This window comes from Tauraco erythrolophus, chromosome 12 (genome assembly GCF_009769465.1).
Source record: "Tauraco erythrolophus isolate bTauEry1 chromosome 12, bTauEry1.pri, whole genome shotgun sequence".
In the NCBI taxonomy this organism is placed as follows: Eukaryota; Metazoa; Chordata; class Aves; order Musophagiformes; family Musophagidae; genus Tauraco; species Tauraco erythrolophus.
The window spans coordinates 20,065,934-20,089,440 of NC_141476.1; the positions used below are offsets into that span (position 1 = coordinate 20,065,934).

Here is a 23,507-nt window from a genome sequence, read left to right on the forward strand (position 1 = left end):
GTGTCACTGGGTGAGGCAGGGGGTTGGTATCAGCCACGCGCTATCTGAGAGGAATTGCGAAGAAAAGTTGTGCACTCCAGACAAATTGTGGCTGAATTGTTCCCGTGTGTGTTAATAAAATTGTGACCCAGTAAAACCATATTTCTGGCTCCTTATTCTCCTTCCTGTGGCTTTTAGGGCTGTCCACTTTACTTGCAGTAATTTATTATCTTGTTTTCTAATTGTAATGAAGATTTACTTAGAGTTACGTAATGGCACAAAATCAGGCAGTTCTTGTATTGAGGCAGGCTAAAATATGTTGTGTCCCTGTTTTTCAGTGCAACATTGAAGTAACGGGATAAACATTTCCTTCTCAAAAGTGAATCAATGTTTTTTGAGTAACTGCACAAACACTGATCAAGGCTCTGAGATTTGTACTGATCTTTGGAAACTGAGAATAGAATTTCTCTTACATTAAAAAAAAATAAAGGAAAGAGGCTGGGCTCAAGTCAGATGGTAAAAACAGTTGTCTGACTTTCTTTTTGCTCTACATTGCTGAAAAGCTGGAAACTTTCTAAACTTATTGGGAATGCTTTCTGAGTTGCACTCAGCTTTCATGGAAGTAGTCCATATTAAAAAAGACCTATTTAAAAAAAAATAATCTTTTTGAGAATAAATGAAGCTGTAAATAAAGCAGGGCTTAAAGGCAGGTGCGGGGAGGAAGGTGATGCAAAAATCCCTTTACAAACTTCTTAGTTCACATCTTATTTCATCTTTTTGATTTTCAGATGGTTATTTTTTTGAAATTCTATTCTTAGCACTGTTTTCTGAACAAGAGTACAAAAAGATTTTTTTAATCTTTAATTTTTAAAAGGCCATGAGGCTCTAAGGTGCCTTAGAAGAGTCTTGCTGCTTAAATCTCAGCTGCGGGGAGAACTGACTTTAAAAGTGATTTTAATATTGATGAGCACTTGTAATATCCGCTTGTTTTCAAGTGTATCATTATATATGGAAAAATGATCCACTTTTCCTTGCTCTTTCTTACTAGAGGGTTACATGAACCAGCTCCACTGACAGCACTGTACCTGAGCTCTTCCTGTGAAAATGTCAGCAAAATGCTACATTTGTTAAATACACAAATCACCATTATTGTAGCTCGTGCCCTGTTGCCCCGCACAGATCTGCACAGATCCTGCAACTGGGTAATGGCAAACTCGGAGTTCCCTGAGCCGAGTGTTTCTTGCTCTGTAAAGCGCCCTGCTCCTAGTGCTGCCTCCGACCCGTGACCCAGGAGTTAATTGTATGTAAATGGCAAGCAGTGCTGTGTTAGGGTTGTGCCAGGAAGAACCTGCTGCTGACTCCCTTTCTGAATGATGAAATCTTGTTAATTCCCCTCCACTTGTTAATTTAGATATTTTCTTGCTTTCCTGTAAGTAAAACCAAAAGCAAAGCTCCCTCCTGTGCCTGAGCATGCGCCTGCACTTCAAACGCACCAAAGGAGTGTTTGGGTAGCTGGCAGGTGGCCACCATCATTGTAAACTCAGTTTCTTGAAAGATTCTTGAAAACTTGAATTTTAGAAGCAATACTGAAGTTTCACCTTTTTCTTTAAAGCTTTATATATATTTTTATATATTGTTGATTTTTAATTCATTCAGTTGAACTGATGGAAAATAAGCTTTGTGAAGCTTAGGCTCCATGACCTGTGAGTAGGGCTGATAGGGAATAAAACCCTGTTGGAAGGAGATGACAGATGTGCCTGTTCCATATGTACAGGCAATGCACAATTATTACAAGAAATTAAATTTATTAATTCTTCCTGTATTTGGTCTTTGGAGTCCTTTTGTAGCTGCAAAAGCTCTGTAGCAGAGAGATGTTATTTCTCTGTATCTTTAATGTTGTGGCTATCAGCAGCTGTTTTTTTCCTCAGTGACAGACAAGCTGGTGTAGGTAGTGCAGAATGCAGCCCTACGTATTTCATTTGCATCACAGAAACCTCATTAACGTCTCATCTGAGTGCTTTCAGGGTGCTGGTATTACTTCTAAATGAAGTAGAATAGAGACCATGTCTCTAACTCCTTTGAGACCTAGGTCCTGTTTGGGGTCTGATCTTCCACCATTTTCTAAATATGCATGGCTGGAGTCAGCTGCAGAATCATCAGCTGTTGTTGACATTAAGCACAAATATTAATGCAGAGGGCATTATTCATGAGCTAACCAGCTCCTGCCTGTACCTTTATTGTCATCTGGAGTTTAATGCGGGAAATGTCCTGATGTTGCATAGTAACACATACCCAGTGCTGCTTCGGCTAGCGAAGGCAGGCACAGACAAAGGTCATAGGTCTTAATTTAATGAGATAGAAATTGTTGGCTTAAGTGAATCATTTCTTGCTTGTTTTAGGTTATTTAACTGTTTTGCATAAGTAATCATGTTGTATGTTTATGTGCATAAGAAATAGTACATAGGAGCTAATTTCCAGAGCAGATGAAGTACTCTGTGTTGGTAAGAAAACAAAACGCTTCTGCACAAATTCCATTTTTCAAAATGGAGAAATGCCCTTTTCTAAGGAAGGAGTTGTGAAGAGGGAAAGGCTTCCAACAGTGGAATCAGTAGTTAGAAAGACTCATTGTCAGTTAATCGAGTGAGAACTGGACCTTGGCTTCCCTGTAATGGCCTGACTGCTCTCATTTTCTTTTTCAGAATTGATAAACAAAACTGACTTGCTTAGTCTCAGCGGAAAGACTCTACATGTGACAACAGGGTCAGCACCTGCTCTGATCAACTCTCCTGATGCTCTGCTCTGCCAGTATATCAACTTGCAGTTAATGAATGCAAAACCACAAGGTATGTAGGATACTGATCTCTCCTCGTTTACAGGCTGAGCTTTTTGTCATATAAGTTTTGGACATCGTTGCTTATTGGTGAAGATAAGTACATATATTTTCATTGGTAGATGGTGATTTTGATTATTTTTTTCCTAGTATGTGCTGTCTGGTAAACATGATGTTTGTATTTAGCTTTTCTCCCTCTTTTAGTAAAAGAAAAAGGAGAGCCAGTTTGAGATAAGGGACAGCATTTAAACATGAGCCCTTCAGCATTTTCCCATTTCTGAACATCATCTCACCTGTGCAGTTTATTTTAAAAGACTGCCCAAAAACGAAGGAGCAGCTATCTCTTTACCAAGACATCGTAAACAGCCTGTGAAATGCTTCTTAGTGCAATTTAAAATCGAAATGAATTGTATTATTAACCTGGTCTGGAGTATAGATAAGTAATTCTGTTCCACAGCTGCTGATCTTGTGACTTCTACTGTGAACCCTCACATGGGAAAAGCTATGTTGTTTGTAACTCGCTCTTGATCTCTGCCCTGGTATGAGTCCTTTCTGGACTGTGTCCATATGGAATCTTATTGATGCTACCAGGAACCTACTTGGGCCAAAAAAAGTGTTTTTAACTTGGGATTTGATCATTAGAAGGCGCTTTGCGAGCTTCCCTAGTTGTTAGTGGTTTGTGTGTCCTGTTGAAATATTTCATGTTTCCTGTGACCAATGTAGAGAATTCTGCAAAGTTTTCTTTTGTTTGTCAGCCTACTAATAACCACTCACACTTCTGATTCTATGCTCTGTGAACTTACGTAGTGAATAGCTGTGAGTGTTGGTAATTACTCAGCACTATGAAGAAATAGAGATTAAATGGAAGAAGAAATCCTAACTTTCATTTTACCAAGATAAATGAGCTAGTATCATTCCTCACCAATAGTGATCCAACTGTTTATCTTGTTCAGAATGTCAGAAAGGAACAGTCGGAACTCTTCTAATGGAGAACCCTGTTGGTAAGAATGGATTAACCTACCAAGCTCTTCTACATGAAACGGCAAAAGTGTTTGGACTCCGAAGCAGGAGGCTAAAGTTGTTCCTGGATGAAGCGCAAACTCAGGGTAAGCGTAAACTTTTGGGTTGCTTGTCCAAGGATTCTTAGAATATTTTGTTGAGGAGCAGCTAGTGAAACCCCTTACCTGAGATCTAGATGAATTACTAAATGCACACTATTTACACATTGGTTTCTAATTTTGCCCAGTGGTTCAACATAAAAACACATATACATTTAGAAATTCAAAACTTTAATGCATTCCCTTCATGAAATGGACAAGCCAAGTTCTGTAGAAGTTTCTTCCTTTTGAAATAAAAAGTTCAGTTAGCAATGTAAATGGTGGTTTACATGCTGCTGTGACTAGCAGAGAGAGTGATTCTCCTCCTAGAAGTGAGTCTGAAGTATGAATGTTTTAACAATCTGTTCAAATTGTTCCTGTAATGTTCATGTTTTTGTGGATTTTTGTCTTCTTCCTTCTGAGAATGGGTGTGGGGGAAAAGAGTATCAGATCTATTTTAGAGTTGTGTGAGTAGGTCAGACTTGGTAGGGTACAGCAGCTGCAATTCATTCAGAATACCTGGGAAGTAGGAAGCTTTGACACAGTCACATATGGGAAGTGTTAAAGAATCTTCCAAAACCACAGACAGATGGTGAGACTTAGAAACAAAAATCTCTGATTCATGAGAAATGTAAGACTAAAGATGCGGCCACCTGTAGTGCTAAAAAGTCGGACCTGGTAAAGACTTGGGACTTTATTTGACAAGAAGAATGGATTGGGAACTATATAGTAAAACCCCCAGATATTTCTGTGTATTCAGGAAATTCAGCTCTTCAAATGAAATGATGTGAAGGATTCTGACTCCATTTTATCATAACCACATGACTTACAAGCGGTTTGGGAAGGATACATGACACTTAACCTTAACTTATCCCATGTTAGGTTACCTGTCCAGAAGTTACACGTTTTGTTTAAACTAGTTATCTGCTCATAGGATGGGATGAATTTCCTCTGGAGGTGCCTGTCAACTGATGAGGAGAGGAGTGTAGCTCTAGTGCAGCTGGCTAAAGCTGGGATCACTTGGCTGTCCACCTGGGTTGAAGGGATTCAAGTAGGATAGATTAGAATCCGAGCAAGTAAGGTGTGGGGTTTTTTTTATTGTGGTTTTTTGGTTGGTTGTTTTTTGGGTTGTGTTGGGTTTTGTTTGTTTTTGTGGGTTTTTTTGTGTTTTTTTTTAAATTTTGTGTGACCTAAACTGATTAATCAAAAGCCATTTTTGTAAGTAAAATGCATCTCAAATGTTGACGAGACTTTCTAGTGGTAGTTTGAGCTAATGCTAAAAATAACGTGCTGAATGGTGTTAACAAACACAGAGAACTGGAGACTGTAGTGTTTAGAAACAGCACAAGGTGCAAGAACCGAGTTATCAATCACACTTCATTCGCATAAGCAAAAAATGGATTTATGTGCGAAACCTTGCTGACTGGGAATTCAGCCGTTCAGGCACAATGGATGCTAAATTACTTCTTTTTTGGTTTCTGTCATTGTTACAGGACATAAGGGCCCACAGCAGCATATGATTTAACTAAGATACTAGAATAACTATTGTAGAAAACTTTTGAGCTTTGAAAAAGGGAAGTAACTGACAAAACAGGAAAATTTATAGCCTTTAAGTCTCAATTTAAGTAAGGATTTTTAAAATGCCTTTACCTAAAAGGTAAATTGCTCTAACATATTTGCAGTATGAATTCTCCAGAACTAATTAAAGTTTAAATAAAACATACGAAGTGTCAGTTCTCGATGATGTGGAAGATCAGATGTGAAAACTCTTCAAAGGCTGAAACAACTGATTTGGTCTTTTTGAGACTCAGAACGTGGAGAACTTGGTCCTGGAGGTTTATTTCTGTAGCTAACACATGCTTAGGCCATATAGCTATGCTTCTGCTCTCTCAGATCTATTCTCACCATGCAGCTCTTTTAATAACGTTTTTTAATGGTATAAACACTGAAATGGTCATACTTCATCTTCAGATCTCTTTATGTGATAAATAAGTGCTGCATATAAAACAAATATTTGGATGCCTCTGGAAAACATTAGTTCAGTTGCTTTATATGTGTGGTGTTGTAACTTTGTAATCTCCTCTTCAGCTTTTTATCAATCTATTTTAAGGTCCTACCTTCAAAACAAAAAGTTCAGTCTCTTTTCTTGAGTGGGTTTTTTATGGTTTATTCTAAAAATAAAAAATAAAGTATTTGATGTTAACCATTTGAAAATAATGCACGAATTGGTAGGTTGATGCCTATTTTTATAAAAAGAAAAAAAATCACTTGGAGGAAAATGAGTCATCAGTTTTGAAAATACTACTTTTATAAATGTTGCCAGGTAGAGGCAGTTGGGCATCTGCTGTCTGTTGCACAAAGGCTTGCCAGGCCTTCAGAAACAAACATGGTTTTCACCCCTTTTTGGAATATTGGAAAAAAATTCTGTAAATAAATGTCAAAGTGGTGAGCATTGCTTGTTCGGGAGACTGAAACATGAGTTACAGGTAGCTGATCCAGAGGCACATTCGGGATGAAGGCAATCGTTTTTAATGTGCTAACTTCAAAGTTCTCCTTTGGAGGAGCTGGCACAGAAAGAAGAATGTCTGTACATTTTGTCGATAAACCAAGTTTCCAATTTCTAATAGTAATTATTGTCTTAAATACTGCTGACAATAGTAGCTTCATGTAGTTCCTAATTTTTCAGGAATTAAAAAATAAATAATTTAAAAAAGACTTTAAGACCAAGTTCGTAGTTTGCTTGGCTGCTTCTGCAGACCGAAATAACTTTTTTATGTACTGATGTAACATTTTCATGGGGAGGGAAGGAGGGTTAATGAGGAAATAGAGCCCTAATTGCTGAATTGGATTATACCTCCACTCTTTTAGCTCTGTAGATGGGTATTCAGCTGCTTAAAGCAGAGCGCTGGAAGAGAACTCCTTAAAACCAGTACCGTTATGATCCATAAGGGCTTGTTAATTATTTAATTAATAGATGGCTTTTAAACCTTGCTGCAGACTACATCTGCTCAGTCTAAAAATGAAATACTTTTCCAAGAAAGATACAGCCTGGAATGTTAGAGTGCATAGTGTTACATGGAAACAAAACTCCTTGCTACCATTTCTAGAATCAGTTTTCACTCGGACATCATGTTACTGAGAAGTAAACTGCTTTCACATTATCTCCATGGACGCACTTGACAGACCTGCCTCCCCCCACACGCGGTGCCTCGGGGGCTGTCAGCTGGAGGGGAGCCCGCGCTAGAGCAGCGCAAGGATCGGACCTCAGTTCTGTGACACAGTGCAGTACACAGAATTGTTTCTGCTGAAAAAACACTCAGCCGTTCTGAATGCTATTAATCTGTCGTTTGTGCTAACACTAGTGCCAAAATTTAAAATTATCTTGTATTTGCTCGTGTTGTCTATAGGGATTCTAGCATGCAGAGTGACACCGTAACCCCCTGATACTCTCTTGCTTTGGTTTCATTGGAGGTATTTGTGGTTACCACTTTGAAGTTCCTTACGACTTTGAAGTTTCCTAGTAGAGACACCTCTGGTATATTAGTTACTCAGATTAGTTTCATTCCAAAGCTGTACCTCCCAGTATTCAAAACAATGTGCTCTTTTACTGGGGTGGTTTGCTACAGCTGACGGGTGCTGAGCAGCATTGAGGTAGCAAGCATCGAACTTCCTGGGGAAAACGCTCTATAAGGTGGCAAGAACAATGAAAAAGATTTCCAGTTCCTACCAACTCTGCAGATGACTTTTTCTGTAGCCACAAAGTGTGATTACTCTGTGTTGGTGTTTCATAAACTAGTTATAAACCCCGAATCAGCCTGTTAGAAATGTGCTATATCCTTAAAAGAGGTTTGTTGGTCAGACTTGATCCTATTACTGTTTGGAACTGTGTGCATTTAGCTATGAAACAACTTAAGGAACTGATCTGGTATGGTATGAAATTCTTTAGGCATACTCGACAAGATTGCAAAGTTAGTTAGTCAGCAGATACTGCTACAGTCCTTGCTGTACATGTAAAACAAGTTAACCTATGCATCTTCTTATTTTTGTACTCCTTCACACGTGTTCTTTTGTCTTCTGTCAGAGACAGGATACTAGAGGAGATGGGTCTCTGATCTGTCTAGTATGGCCATTCTTATGAATGAAGGAAAAAAAAAAGCATTGATAGTTTTACTTGTAAGCAAGAGGACTAACTGTTCTGTTTCTCCCTTGTTTTCTTGGTTCAGAGATCACAAAGGACATCTCCATGAAGAACCTGAACATGAAGACTCTGTATGTTCGTGTTATATCTACCACAGCTGAATGTTGAGAATTCCATTTTTATGAATAAGACCATTTTTTCCACAAAAAATGAAGTCGAATTAAATTAGTATGCTTTTAGATTAACATCCAAGTTGTGTATGGTACTTGTAACATCTCGGATCGCACACAGGATGTTTTCTACCAGTGCATGTCTAATATGCTGCTCTTTGGTTTCAAATACAATGTATTTTCATTATGTTATCTTCTGATTCTGAAAAAAGCTGTTCAGAAAAACATCAGAACTACTTAACCTTAGATATCTATGCAGTGATTTGCCTGAAAGAAATGGGACTAGTACCTCAGCGATGCTGTTCTCTGCCTGCCCTTTATGCAGGGAGCATCTTTGACTTTCTAAACCATGGGTTACCTACAAGGCTCTGTGATATATATATTCCATGTTACAATAGTGTGTGGCTGTTGATTTAAAATACTTCCTAATTTCAACACTTGGAACAATAAATTTGCTTCATCTGCAAACTCTTGTTTCCCTGAGTTCAGAGTACTTTGCTTCCTTACGTTTTCTAAAGATAATGTTTAGGACACCGTATAGATCAGGAAACCCAGAGAAACTTGAAATCTAAAAATGTCCATTCTGAATGCTGATGACTGTTTAGATTGTGATAGTGTCGGGTTTTGGGGAGGTTTTCAGATTTAAAAGCAGTTTTAGATTGAAATTACTGTTGGGATTTTTAGGTTTTATAGTAGTCAATACAACTTGCCAAATGTTTTAGTGTTAATGTATATCTGTAGGCAAGTGCAATGAAGAGGCAACCTTTTTCAGTTTGAGGATGTTTTTTGACTGGTTAACTTAAACACACTTAAGTTTCACTGGATTTCAGTAACGTTGTTAATCAGCGTTGAAACATGCTGTTACACAGAACGCTGGACTTGAGAAGGTACAGGTGCATGGAGCTGCCCGCGTTGCCGTGCCTTTATTAGCTTCCTGAGAACAAGATTACGTACACTGCTAACAGAATTACCAGGGAGTAATGTTTTTGTAAGAATAACAAAGTCTTGCTTCGCATCTTTTTCCATTGCTCTATGTTTTTCATCTTTACACTATGAATATAAACCAAACCTTTTTTGTGATAACACTGTGTTAGTGGGAGTAACTATAAATAAATGTTCTGGTAACTACTGTGCTCTAGTGGACCATACCAAAATTGTAAGTACTCTTTTGAAGTAAATCCAAGCCTCTGGCATTCAGCTTACATAAAATTATTTTTATCAGTATTAAAAATGTCAGTGCCTGAACCTACTGAATCACTGGCCTGTTCAGTTTAATGAACATTGGACATTGCCCTCCACCTTTCCCTCTAAATCAGCTCCCTTATCTTTTTATTGACGAAGTGAGATGGAAATCAAATTTGTATTGATTTTTTTTTTTTCTTGTCACATTAAAAATGTCCAGGTTATGTCTTCTTCGAAGGTAGGATTGCTGTTTCTAAGCTGAATGACTTTGCATTATTATTTATTATGGCAAATGATTGCAATCTAACCTCATTCTTAATGACATAATCTAAGGGGACAACGTCTTGCATATTTGAAAAGTTATTTGGGATTTAACATTTTGTGTATGTGTAACTTTTTCTTTCTAAGGATGTTGGCTGGAAAAGTTCTCTGTAAGGATTGGATTAGATTTTTTATATATATTATATATATATATACATATATATATGTATATGCTTCCCAGTGAATTAAAAGCCCAGCCAAGATTTATGAATTCACTCTGAGTGAGTTATAAACAGAAAAAGATAATCTTTAAGAGAACCTTTTTTCTTTCTGAAATATACTCACAGCTGCTTAATGTCAAAAATAATCTGCCCTTAAGAGAAGATAGACTTCTTGTGACCTCAGATACACTTCTTGTGACCTCAGTCCAATAATCTCATACTTCACATTTGGTATAGTTGAATTGGATTTCCTGGATTTTCTTTAAGTAAATGACTGCCTTATACTGAAAATGAAAACTGGCCTTTCCCTTGACTTTATACAGAGCTTTCTCTGTGAAGATGTTCTGCAGAATAGCACTGCCTGTGATGCACTGTTAAAACAGATGAAGGCATGCTGATAAAATTTACAGTCAGAGGTAAAGGATTTGAATAATTGACTCACAGGAAAGGGGTGAAGGAAAAATATTGCTGGTAATTCTGTCTCTGTCCCTTAGTTCTTCAAGGCCTGTGCAAAGGCAATAGGCTTTAAGACCAAGTCAGCAAAGACACACTTTATTTTTCATAGAGCTGAAATTAGTCTACTTAGTTTGTGCGTGAGGCTGCCTGAAGGTTGCTGTGCGAGCTAACGAGCTCCAAGGAAAGCTGACTGCCCATTACCCGCTTCTCTGAGAGTGTTTATGCAATAACAGAGTTTATACTGCACTCTGAAGAGCAACCTAAAAACCAGAGGGAGGCAAGCCATTATTTCAAGAAAAGGAGATGATGATAGACTACAAACTACACGTGAAGCACTTTTTTTTTGGTCCTGTTTCACTACAACTTCAGGTGCGAACAGGAGGCTGCAACAATGCCTTCCTGTGGGTTTCCAGTCTTACCACAAAAAATCAGACAAAATGTGGCCCAAAAGATAGTGGAACACTGAGCTGCTTTTACAGAGTCTCGTCAGTGTAGGCACAGAGTGCACCTGTCATGTCGCACTTGTGTTCAGACACTGCCTGAATGGAGGGATGCTGCCTACCTGGCGCTTCATATTTGAATGGATACGGATGTCTCCTAGATCTGCCTCGATGTTATCTAGCTGCATTTCTTCCATTTTAGCGAAATACAGGTATTGATTCATACTGCTTGAGGTGGAAGTAAATGGTACCACACTTGGAACAATGGCAAAAGTCTTTCCCCAGTGGCAGCATGGCACAAAGCATTATCTTTCAAAGAAATGCAAAGCTCTCTTTTTTTTTTTTTCAGCTCCCCCTAAATCTGTCTTTAGAGAAGTTGACCCAAGAAATCCTTCAGTAAGATCTGTTTTTCTTTTCCAAATGAAGCTTGAGATGAAAAAATCAGAGAAGGAAGGTCTTTAAAGTAGATGTACTCTGCAGGGCGTGCAGTGTAAACTACATTAAAGCTTTTGTCTCTCCATGGAGCTTGATTGGGTTTTTTTCCTAAGATAGTGGTTCTTTAAAGTGAAGTGGGTGTGGAATGGGCAGAAAGTTACACTACCTGTTTCTTCTCAGTGTTATGGACTTCATTTCCAAGGTCAGAAATAGTGGGTGGTGCTTGCTGATGCTTGCCTTGCCCTGCTTCACTTCAGTCTCTTTTCTTCACTGCATGCACTTTTCATTTTTCCTTCTTCCTTTTACTTTCTCTGTTGGGTGGTTTTTTTTTTGTTTGTTTATGTTTTGTTTTTTTTTTTGTGTGTGTTTTTTTTTGTTGGTGTTTTTTGGGTGTTTTTTTTGTTTGTTTGTTTTTTCCTTTGGGGGGGAGGAGGCTGTGGTGGGTTTTGGTTGTGGTTTGTTGTTTTTTTTTTTTCATCTTGTTGCTTTTAGTTTCTCAGCTGTGGCTTTCTGTCCATATACTCCTCATGGGTTGTGATGGCTGGAACAGAAAATGAGGTGTGCCCTTGCACTTTCCAGTCTGATCATATTGCAAGGATGGAAATGCCCAGAAATGCTATTTCTGTCTTTGGTAGGATTGGTAAAAGCTGGCAGAGTGGAAAATTCAATATGCTTAAGACAGGTAATGGAAGAATGAGACCAGAGTTTATCAGAGGACACTGCCGAAAATGCTTCTGGGTCAGTTAACTTTACATCAATGTTTTACATAAGTAGCATGTAATTAAAAAAATAACTTTGTTGCAGAATTATAGATCTATTTTACTTTCAGCAGCCACCGTTAGTCGGCTGTGATCTTTTAACTCTGAAACATTCTGACAGTGAACGTTGGGAACAAGTTGTGACCTGTTCGGGTGAACTTGTGCTGCTTCTACCTTTCTTGTCTGCATCCATTTTTAGTATTCTTTTCTTATTATTCTGGTTAAAATCTAATCATTGCTTGAGAGAATTTGTCTCATGGGATCTTGAAGCGGGGAATGTTTCCTACTTATTTTTTTATTGAGGTTTTTTTAATGCACTTCTATAACCTCATCTAGGTTGGGCTAATAATAGTATCTTGGCTTGATGTGATACTCTTCAGGATTTATATACTTCAATTAGCTCCCTCTTAGATAGCTTGTTACACAAATCAGGTCCCAGACCACCACTGCCTCTCTCCGCAGAGGAAAACACTACCTAGGCACTCACAGAGCTATGCTACACCATTTATTGCGCTCCGTAGGAGTCTGCGTCCTTGAATTCTGACGCAGTCTGCTGACCTTCTCTGTTGCCTTTCACCTGATAGCAGTTCGGCACTCTCGGTTTTGAACTCATTGAGATGTGTGCAGCGTCCAGAGATCTGCGGGAGCCGCTCTCTGCTGAACCAGCTTTTTGCTGTTGGGGAGCTGTAGGCACTGATGCAAAATAGATTTGTTGTAGCTGTATCCAGAAATGATGGTGCTGTGGTTTAAGAAAGAAAAATGGAGACATCCTCCTTTTTTCCCCCTTCACGCATGGATGTGCCCTTTGCCCCTTTTTGTCTCCTCTCAAAAAACCCACCAAATCTCTTGAATCTGTGGAGGCTGGTTTGGGCTGAAAGTTCAAAGTCCAATTTGATATCTGTCCCATTTCTACCAGATAGGAATTCACTAGCAGATCCTAATTGGCACCCTTGACAGCGTATTTGGCAAAAGGGCCTGGCATTGACTGAGACTGGTGACAGGGTGACATCCTTGTCAGGCTTAGCCAATACACACCAGCAAAGCTGTGCGGACAGTATAGCAACAGGGCTGTTTGTCCCGTCAGTCCAGTTTCCATCTTTCCTCAGAACAAATCAGTGCAATGGTGAGTCAGGACAGTGATATACCGAAGTAATTTTATTACCTTTTTTGGTTGAATGTACAACAGACAAAAACTTGCATCTCTGTTTTGCTTTGATGCCGTAAAAAAGGGGTGACTTGGTATCCTTCTGCAAGTAACTTCCTTCCAGATGGAAGAATGGTTTTAAGGAGAGAAAAAATAAGTTCATTCCTCCTCATCCTGTCATAACTTGAATAGCAGCTGAGCAGCTGTATGGCCCTTTTTCAACTCAGAATCTCTTTGTTTCTCTGTCAGCAAAGGTGGATTTCAGTTATCCTTGTCATTACTGGTTAAACACAAGGCAATTATTCAGTGTATCTAGTCTTTTTTTTTCTCTTTATCTGATTTCTTATGGGATAGACTCTTGAGACTGATTAAACAGATTAAAAAAATAATGTATGCAACCTTGTAACAAAAGGTGAACTTCAGAATAGTCTCAAACAGTTTCCTTTAACATCTTCCTTTCAAAGATGGAACAAAAGAGCGAGCAGCACAGCGTCATCCACGTGTGGAAGCAGCTTTACAGTATGAACACTGAGTTAATTTTACTCGTGCTGGGCTGTGAGTGGTGGTTAACTGGGGTTGGGGGGAGGGTGTGTCTTCAATTATCTAATGTTTTCCCCAGTTAAAATGTTTTTGTAACCAATATAATTATAGCTTTTATGTAATTGGCAGAGGGAGGGGGGAAAGGTTCCTATTTCAGTATGTCTGGGTATTTCAGTTACTTTCCAGTCTGTCTGTACGAAGTTCTAATTAGGGGTCACAAAGCTCCTCAGAAGACTTCTAAAATTCCTTCTAGATGCAATTAGAATAAAATTGCCCCTAAAAGTATTTAAAAAAAAAAAATTAAGACTTTCTTGGGTCAGAGATAAGGGAGTTCTGTATACATCATCCTAATTTTGCCATTTGTTCCAGTTCTTTTTACTGTTCAAAACAGTGCAGTCGAAATCTCCCAAATAAGCAAAACCCTGGCACTTAATCTTTGCTATATTTGATCGAGTATGACAGCTGGACAGCTGTGCATAAGGTAGTTCTGTAGTATACCTGAAGGACAAATTTCCTTTACTTCTCAAGTCAGCAATTTGGCAAAGGTGAAGACTATAAAAATGTAGAGGTAGAGCATGTGTTGTGTCATTCGTAGTGCTAGCAAACCCCAAAACCATGAGATCTTTGGGAGTTACATTCCTTACGGATATCATATGGCAGACGTTGCAAGTGGGAGGAGGGGAAGGTAGAAGAACCACTGCAAATTTAATTTAGGAGATCTTATACTGCAAATCTTGCTTATGGACATGATATAGTCTAAACAAGGATGAAGGATCCTGAATGTCCCTAAAGATAAATGAATGTTCATAAGATGAAAAAGAACAGTTGCTTACTGTGTCAACTGAACAAGCCAAAAAATGGGCTTATGCTCTTAGAAACCAGGAGCTTTACAGCAGAGGGAGTTGCAATGGATCAGTAATTAAACAAGAACTAATAGTTTCATACTCTTGCCAAACAACACAAGTACTGAAAAAAGCAAGCACTGGGCTGCATAAACAAGACTATCAGTAAGATGATGAAGTGATCTTTCCAGTAATGGACTGATAAGGCTCCTTCCTACTGCAGCACTGTGTCCAATTTCGGGAACCATGCTAGAGGAAGATGTTGACCATTGGAGGGAAGCCAGAGAAGAGAAGCAGGAATAAAGCCTGGGAAACATGACCTGTGGGGAAAGATTGAAAAAAAATTGGCATGTTTAGTCTACAGCAGAGAAGACTGAGGGTGAGATGTGATAAATCTTCCAATAAATTACTGTTCTCTTTGCAATTACTATTTATGAATGAGTTTTCAAGAGGCTTGCAGTTAAATTGGATGGGAATTTATGCCACACATAAGGAAAAACCTTCTGATTATGAGAATAATCTGCTTCTGGAATGAGTGGCCTAGGAAGGTGGCAGGAGTTTCATCAAGGATGGGTTTAAGAAGGGGTTATGAGAGGGTCTCCAGGGAATAGCCTGGATATAGATTGTTCTTCCTGGAGCTGGGGGTAGACTGCAGTGCCTCTTCTGCCCCATTTTTTTAAATTTATTTTGTCACCTAAGGAGAAGACGAGTTTTCAAAAAATTCTTGACAGATTTCAGCCTGTCGTTACCTAAACTACGAAAATTACTGCGGAAAGAAGAAAATAAACTGTTTATTAGTTCTAAGGTATGTTTCCTGTTCAGATGTCTATAACAATGCTTCCGTCATTCTGATACCTGAACACCTCTGTGGCACCTCGAATGCTTTTACTGCACTCTGTTTGATTTTACATTTAACTATATTCTAATGTGATCTGTAAGAAGCGTGTCAGCACAATGCTGCTGAGGTGAGTCAGACCTGCATTTGAACACACATAGTAGGCTATTCTCTGTGTGGTTTATCAGCTATTATATGTACAAGCCAGATGTACTAGCAGATAGTGCTGGCAATATTTGGGTACCTTCAAGAATCTGTCCAAGAATCTGTCATTCACCTGGTGTTAAATGACTAGCATCTAGCTTCAACAATCAGCTCTGTCAGAGGAATGAAAGTGATGGTGCTAAAGGCACAGAAAGGGGATTGAAAACCAACACAGGTTATATTTATCTACGTACCTGATGGCTACTTGCCCCAAAGGGCAATGGAGAGGACAAACTCAAACTGGAATGTTTAGCTTATTCTGCAAATCATTGGATCATACTGTTTGTCTTGTGGACTTGGGAGGAGCTCACTCCTGATCTTAATTCTCCAAATGATTTAGCACAAACAAGTGTCTTGGGTTCCCCTTTATAGTTTGTTTTTTTTTTTGTAAATGGTCTTTTTTTAAAATGTCTTTCTCAGCTGCTTTGCCCTTTTCTTAGTGGCATAAACTTACAGTTCAGAACTAACAAAGCAAATTAACTGGTAAAGAGCCACAGGATTTTCTGTTTTCCCCACCCTAATATTAAATTAAGGAAAAATTTAGTATCTCTTTAAAGGAAAAAGTCAAAAAGCAGCCATGTAATGTCTCTTGCATGGTGATTATGTGAGGATGTAACCACTGATGATGGCATGGTATCAGAACACCTTTATTTGGGATGTTTCAAGTGCATTGATGGTCAACACTGCAGGATTTGTATTTTTTGAACCTCTGCCCAGTGCTGGGCTTTCTGCGTTTTATAGTAGAGAGTTCTGAATCTCAGTTTCACAGAAGGCCTCGAATCTCTTCCACTCTGCGGCTGAGTACAGCCACTGCCCTGTGAATCCGTGCTTTCATTTTTATCACTTCTGTTTGTTAGTCAAAAAACGCTGGCTGCTTCAGGCTATACATAATGCAAATAGATGTCTTCCTTCCCTTAAGGAAAATAGCAAAGAACCAGTAACATTAATCATTAAAAAATGGAAAAATCTACAGAAAGGTACTACAAATGTAGACTTAATGGTCTGTGTCCAAATGACATTTTTCTGATGGTGTCATCAAACACTAAGTACAAACACAAAAGATACATAATGAAGAATGACGGAGTTTGACAGAACTGTCACATAGTTAGCGCTGACCTCTGTTACTGTGTGAAATATTGTTTTCAGCCGGTCTCTTAGTGGATGCGCAGACCTAGAGTTAGGGTAGATTTCTCAGGAGATGTACTAACCTGAAGTTGCACTGCCAAACACTAAAGATCCCAAAGCACTGCTTCCCTTTTCCGTGTTTCTCTGAGTTGGTACCTTGCACGTGGCAACATTGTTCTTTGTGAGCTTGTTTTGGCAACTGGCTGCGCAGCGGTTTTTCATTCCTGCCCTTCTAGTCCAGTCTCTTGTGTATGGACTTAAGGGATTATTAGACTCAGAGCTACGTTTCTTAAGCAGAACTTGTCTCTGCTGAACCTGAAAGGCATGAACATGGCTACTGCTGCCAGGGAGTCCAGATTTCACATCTGTTTTTTAATTTTTTTTTTTTCCCAATCAGTGACACACTTCAAACTTCTTAAGAATGGTAGTCATGTTATTTTGCTGTTTTCCAAAAAAGCACTTTGCAGCTGACAGTTCAATGATGTATATTTATATTTTTAAATGTTAAGGGTCTCTTTGAAGGCTCGGCTCTTGGTCTGTCCTGAGTTAATTCCTACTTGCAGTTTTCTTTTGTGATGTACATGAGTTGCTAAATGAAACTGTGGCTTTACTTGTTAGTTGCATCCTGCATATGTGACATGAACAGTGAAGTCATTGAGGGGAAAAAAAATCCAAACCCATAACTTTTTTAAGGCAAAGAAAGAAATACGCTGATTTTTTTTGTAGGTTTGCAGTTTTAGAAGTTAATACATTAACTTGAAGCCTGTGAGTCTTGTCCTGTTTTCTACTTAGCTCGGTAGCAAAGTGTCAGCTCTGTCTGCTATATTCCTCCCAAAGCTGCCATTCAGAGCCTGAATGCAAATTAATCTTTGTTATATGATGTCAAAACAAAAATAGAGAAACTGACCCAGGAGTCACTAGCAGCAGGTGAATTCTTAAATAGCTTCCATCATAATAGGCAGAAGGGAGAGAAAAGGAATGAAGTCAGAAGGAAGCGAAAGATTTTCGTGTGATCTTATATAATGAAGAGAAGACAAGGGAACAGAAACACAGTACATGTAGTCTTTATTACAAGATTGGCTCCTTAAGCAGGTGGTTTTAGGGTTAGGAGTTGCAAGAGATGAATGTACTTTTATGTACTTTTGTAATAATATGGCTAAAATATTGGCAATTTATAACTATCTTTACATGGAATAAGAATCACTTTGAAAAATTTTATGGTTGTAGCTAGCAGTTTTGTGTTTGTGGGGATCTCAGCGTTTTCCTGTATTACACTGGGTATTATCAGTAGAAGATAGTTACAGTGGGGCTTTTCTTTTTTGGCAAGTTGGTAATATGATAATCTCATGACAATCGTAAAAGAAAGCAGATGAATTCTGTTTTGGGGCTCTAATCAAGGGGCACAGCTGTAAGGTAAACGGAATATTCTACCTTTTCATGTCTCTCATTACAATACTCCAGAACTGCTCAGAAATTTTTCCAGCCTTGTTGAATGTATCCTCTAACCTGGAAAGACTTTCTCAGAGCAGTACCTTATCTCTTTTCACATAAACATGTTGGTTTCCTTTATAACAGGCAGGTGTTTAGCACGTATGTCAGCTATGAAAGGCTCTCTGACACTGGTGGTTTCAGAAAAGAATTGCTCCCAAGTGCCAGAATTTAGGACACAATGAGCTCAACAGTATGAAAGTGGTGATACCAGTTAGTGTCAGTAGTAGTCATCTGAGCACAATTTTATGGCATGAGTATAGTTGTTCTTACTTAATTTTGGTTTCAGCACCATAAAACTTTAAACCAAGACTCGGACTTCCCTGCTGACCGTTAAAAGTATGATCTGTAATGATGAAACTAGAGGGAGACAGAATGTAAGAGGTCATTTCAAACTGGAACTCAACCACTTTTTGCTTCTAAAATAAAGATCCTAGTTCCTGTCTTTGAAAAATGAAGCTGTACCAATGTCCTCTAAAGAGCAGCTAGTTAGAACAACTGTTGCATTGAAGGAACTCAAGGGATGTTACATAGAAGAGCTTCTTGCAGGTGCACTGCCAGCGCGCTAGTAGTGATCACAACTCCTCAGTGCTATGCTGAGGAAGAAGAGGCAGTTTCTGAAGCAGACAAATCTGGGTCTCTTAGTGGTTTTCCAAAGTTAAAAGTGGCACTTTTTTCTTTTGAGCTTAGTAGAAAGCCCATGGAAGAACTAGAAGAACTGCTGTCTGCTTTCAGTAAGATGCTCCCCTTTATCAGCAGACTGTTGAATTTTGTGTTAAATCCAGCTTTTGGATAGACTTAATGTCATGATTAAATGGCTAATAATAAAACCTGCAATGGGTTACATTAATTCAGAGTTTCAAAAATAGATAGCAGGAAACAAAGGGGTGCATTTGGGAGAAAACATTTTTAGAGCTGTTGGTCAGACATACGTAACTTGACCAAAAGTTTATACTTTGGAAATCAGGAGTTCCATAATAAAGCAGTACAATACAGTGAGTACCAACAAACAGGGTGTGCGGTTGGGAATACAGATTTAATCAAGGAAAGTGAATATTTGCACCAAAATAAAAATATTTCTAAGTTTAATTAGAGGAGCTTTTAGAGATTTCGGGTCAATAGCAAGTTAGCAAGGATTTGAGATGACAACTGCGGTTGCTGATATGTGTGCACCTGTCTGAGTGTCATTTATGGTTTTCTGTTGGATAGTTATTTTTTTTGTAATATAACAATGATATTAAAAATCAATTCCCACAGCTCATCTGTATGTACCATTTTGAGCCACAACAGTGTAACATCCTTCATCCTCCCATTCTTTCAGTAAAGCCTGTTAGTAAAGAAAACCTAGACCTGATATGCCTGTAACAGCTGAGGCTGAAACGCAGTCCAGGAGGTCTCAGCAGAGCAGAGTTAATTAATGAAATAACTTTTTTACATCTCGAGTACAATATCTAAATTACTGACCTTGAAACATCTTAGAAATATCAAAATAAATGTAAATTTTTTAAACTCCTCAAACTATGGTCTCTATTTCACAAATGGATAAACTGAAGCAACTCTTACCATTGCCTTCCTTGTAGGGATGGTGAACTGGTGGTACATAAGATCCTGAACTGCCGTGTTCTCCACTGCTATGCAAGAACAGAGAATAAAGTGAAGAACAAAGCATACTCTAGTTTTGTGTTGCTTATGTACTGCTGGCAGGATGGGAATTTGTTCTACCCTTACTATCTCTACTAATTTTCATGTAATTTGCTTTCCCCTGTGTCTGATAAAAGGATGAAGACCTAAAATGAGATGTAACAAATGATGGAAAAGCAAAAGTGAGCTGGAGGATGAAAGTGTCATTGTGGGCTTTCTGGGGCTCTCAAGCTTGTATACAAACCCCAAAACTGGAAGGGGTGAGTTTTCTTTCCCCTTCTGTCCCCTGCCTCCCGTTTGCTCAACTGTAAAATGCTGCAGTGTTTCACAATGGCTTTGACACAAATTGGTGCATGGAAACATTTGCACAGTCTTTGTTCGTTCCTATGCAAAGCATGATTTATTGAACGCTGTAGCTTGACGAGGTAACATCTGAATATACGAGCACCACTTCTGCACAAGAAAGGAGGGTTTACTTGTCTTTACCCACTTTTAAAGTTGAGTCATTTCCTATAAATACACTGAACATAATGAGGATTTAGGCATGAAACAGTCTGTACTAGCATTTTAAGAACCAATTTTGTGTTTTTTGTACACTCGAAATACATGCCAGGCTAATCTTAGAATGCCTTTTAAAGCTTAGCAAGGTCAAATAAGTGCTTTGTGCAATCACACACGTAAGTTGTATTTAACTTTTCATTAACTTTTCAGTGTGCTAAAAAATATGCATAATTCATTTCCCTGCTGTTTTTATGTAACCATATGATAAATGAATAGGAGAGGGGGAAAAAAAGATAAGAGATTGGTGAAGCTTTGTCATGTATGCCTGCCACTGAGAAACCACTGTGACTGCCAACTCAAAGAGCACGCTGCTGTACAGCTTCATTTTAATTCAGCTCCCAGTACGTGTTATAATTAAAAGAATATTAATCTGTACTAAGTACATCTACTTGAACACCCCCTTATAATTGTAGAACTTTGCAATAATTACTGCTTTAATATAGGCTTTCTGATTAATATATGTCATTGCAGTTCACTAAAAGTAAGCAATGTGCACACATAGTCTGTGAAAAGTTTTTAAGGACTGGATGAAGATTTGCTGATGTCTTTTTGCTGTGCTATGAAAGACTGTGGCTTTTCCTTTATGGGTTTACTGTTGTTTTGTATAATAAACTGACCTTTTTTCTAATATTGTATCTTCAGACCTAGGTTTGCTTTCTTCCACCTTACATAACTGAACATACACTTAAGATTCTGTCCTCTGTGTTTACATGCAGAGGACAAGATGATCATAGTGTCTGGGCAGATACTACTTCGTGCCATACGAGTTCATTTGCTGCTTCATCTAACCCTTGAACTTCTGCTTTAGGGCAGAAGTTTCTGGATTTTCCTTACTGAAGCTCTCATAACACTGAATCAAATGTAGGTTTTCAGTTTCACCAATTGCTGAAGATTAAATGCAGAAACAAGTAACGAACGTCAGTTTACCCCATAAATAAACTAAAGAAAGTAGAGAAAACTTAGAGAGGAAACAGTGATAATATAATTTACAAGACCTGGCCCTGCCTGTCTCCTACCATTAACAGAACAGTCCATCTTTGGTACCTCCATTCTGTGCAAATACCTTGTTCCTTTCTTCATCAATAAAGTAAAGAAACAGTTTGGAGTAACCAAAGATATTGGGGAGAAGTTCTTGGTGCTCATCCCAACCTGTTCATTCCTGGAGAAAACAAGTCACCAAATTGCAAACAGGATTTCTGAAAGACTGAAGGACTTTTTAGCCTTACCATTCATCCCAGCACTGTTTAAGCAAGCCACCACGGAAGGACTGGCAGACCACCCACCACGACCTCTTCAAACATTATTCTAGCTTCTGTTTTCCGACCTATCCCAGTTCATTCCTGATGCTGAGATCCAAGCTTTCTAGGCATAATTAGGACAGCTAGCTGTGTGTAATAACCTTTTTGGTTGCCACACTCAGGAAATATGGCACATTAGATCTTTTTTCTCCTGCTATTCAGTCAGAAAGTCTTGTTTATTTTGGTGAGATATATAAATTGTACTGTAATATATAAAAATAATATTTGCCTCATTAGGTAGTGTTTGTAAACGAGGATAGACTATGCATCAGCCCAGAAGCAATAGCAGACTAGTAGCTAAGTGTCATTTGCATAGGTGTTGCAGAGAAACCTAAACCATGCAAATTCCATCTTAAGGAATAATACTTCTCCTAATGACTTGTTTGTGGGAGAATTTCACATAAATATAAGAAAAAGTTTAAACCATCTCTAGGAGGGAATTGTATCTGAAATCTTTGAGGGGTGGGTGGCTAGGTGTGATATTTTTTATGCAATATTTTGGTATTCCGTGTCAAACACTATCCCCAAGGTAGTTTTCATCCATTCATTGGCAGAAAATGCTAGAGATAAGGTAGTATTTTCGGCATCCGGAAGTCTGCAGAAACTTAGGTAACTCCAGAAAAGCATTTTAAAATAAAATTCATCCTTATGAATTGATCCATGATTAATTAAAAGTTTTGTAGAAAATTAGATTGAGAGATCCTGTGGTTCAGATGTTCTTTGTCAGTGAATTGTTGCTGCTGACAAAGATCAGGTTTAAAACTTTAAATGACAGTTTTCAGCATTATGAACGAGAAAAGTTTCAATAAATCTGTTCGATCAGGGTGGTGGCGGAGAGGCTAATTTCATTAATCTGTATGGGACACAGAATATTTGAGGCTGGAAGGCACCTCCAGCTTTCCTGCTCAAAGCATGCTCAATGACAGCAGGTTACCCAGGACTATGTGCTGTTGGATTTTTGAGTATCTCTAAGGATGGAGAGTCCATAACCTTTCCAGGCAGCCTTGCCTCTGTTCGACAACTCTCACAGGGGGGGAAAAAATAATATTTTTTTTTTTTTTTTGGAGTTTGTTGGGTTTTTTTTTAATGTTCAGATGGAATTTTCTGGAATTCCATTTGTGCCCAATGCCTCTTGTCCTGTTGCTGGGCACCACTGAGAAAAGCCTGGCTCCATCTTCATCATTCCCAGCCAGTGGGAATTTAGCCACATGACTAAAATCCTTCTGAGTCTTCTCTTCTCCAGACTGAACAGTCCCGTGCTCTCAGCCTCATATGACAGATGCTCCAGCCCCCTAAACCTCTCTGCAGCCCTTTACTGAACTTGCTCCAGTAAGTCCATGCCTATCTTGTACTGGGCACCCACCAGCACTGGACCCTGCACTCTGGATGTGTCTCACCACTGCTGAGCAAGGGAGATGGATCACCTACCTTGCGCTGCTGGCAATGCTCTGCCTAACGGAGTGCAGGAGGCTGTTTATCTTTTTTGCTGTTAATACAGAACCTTTTTGGATTTTTTTTTTATTTTTTTCCCCTTACTTATCTAGGGTAATCAGTTGACACTATAAATTTATGCTAATGCAAATAAAATCAGAATTTGTTGTCTGAGAAAAAACTATAAGTAGTTTTAAACTAGGAGTAATTTTTTACCTAGAAGTTCCAGATCAATATAAATCAGTATGTTGCTGAAACGCTACAAGAAAACAAAAAGCTGGATGAAAAATAAGAGAAAGGGCTTGTACTTTTTCCATCCATAATGTATTCCATGTCCATATTTTTTCCTTCCTTCCATCACTAGAACACAAGCCCGAGATCATTAGACAGATATATGGATTTAATTATAAAACAATATAAAAGATTAATCA

General features: G+C 38.6%; 1 protein-coding gene across 1 annotated transcript in view; it reads left to right on the forward strand.

Annotated features, from left to right (window-relative positions):
• Positions 1–8,670, forward strand: part of IARS1 (isoleucyl-tRNA synthetase 1) — a 111,334-nt gene extending 102,664 nt beyond the window's left edge. Inside the window, exons 35-37 of the mRNA XM_086618779.1 lie at positions 2,679–2,822; positions 3,763–3,915; positions 8,130–8,670. Coding sequence (XP_086474905.1) covers positions 2,679–2,822; positions 3,763–3,915; positions 8,130–8,212 — 380 coding nt within the window. The 3' untranslated portion in view covers positions 8,213–8,670. The remainder of the gene's footprint in view (positions 1–2,678; positions 2,823–3,762; positions 3,916–8,129) is intronic.
• Positions 8,671–23,507: the final 14,837 nt, after the last annotated feature.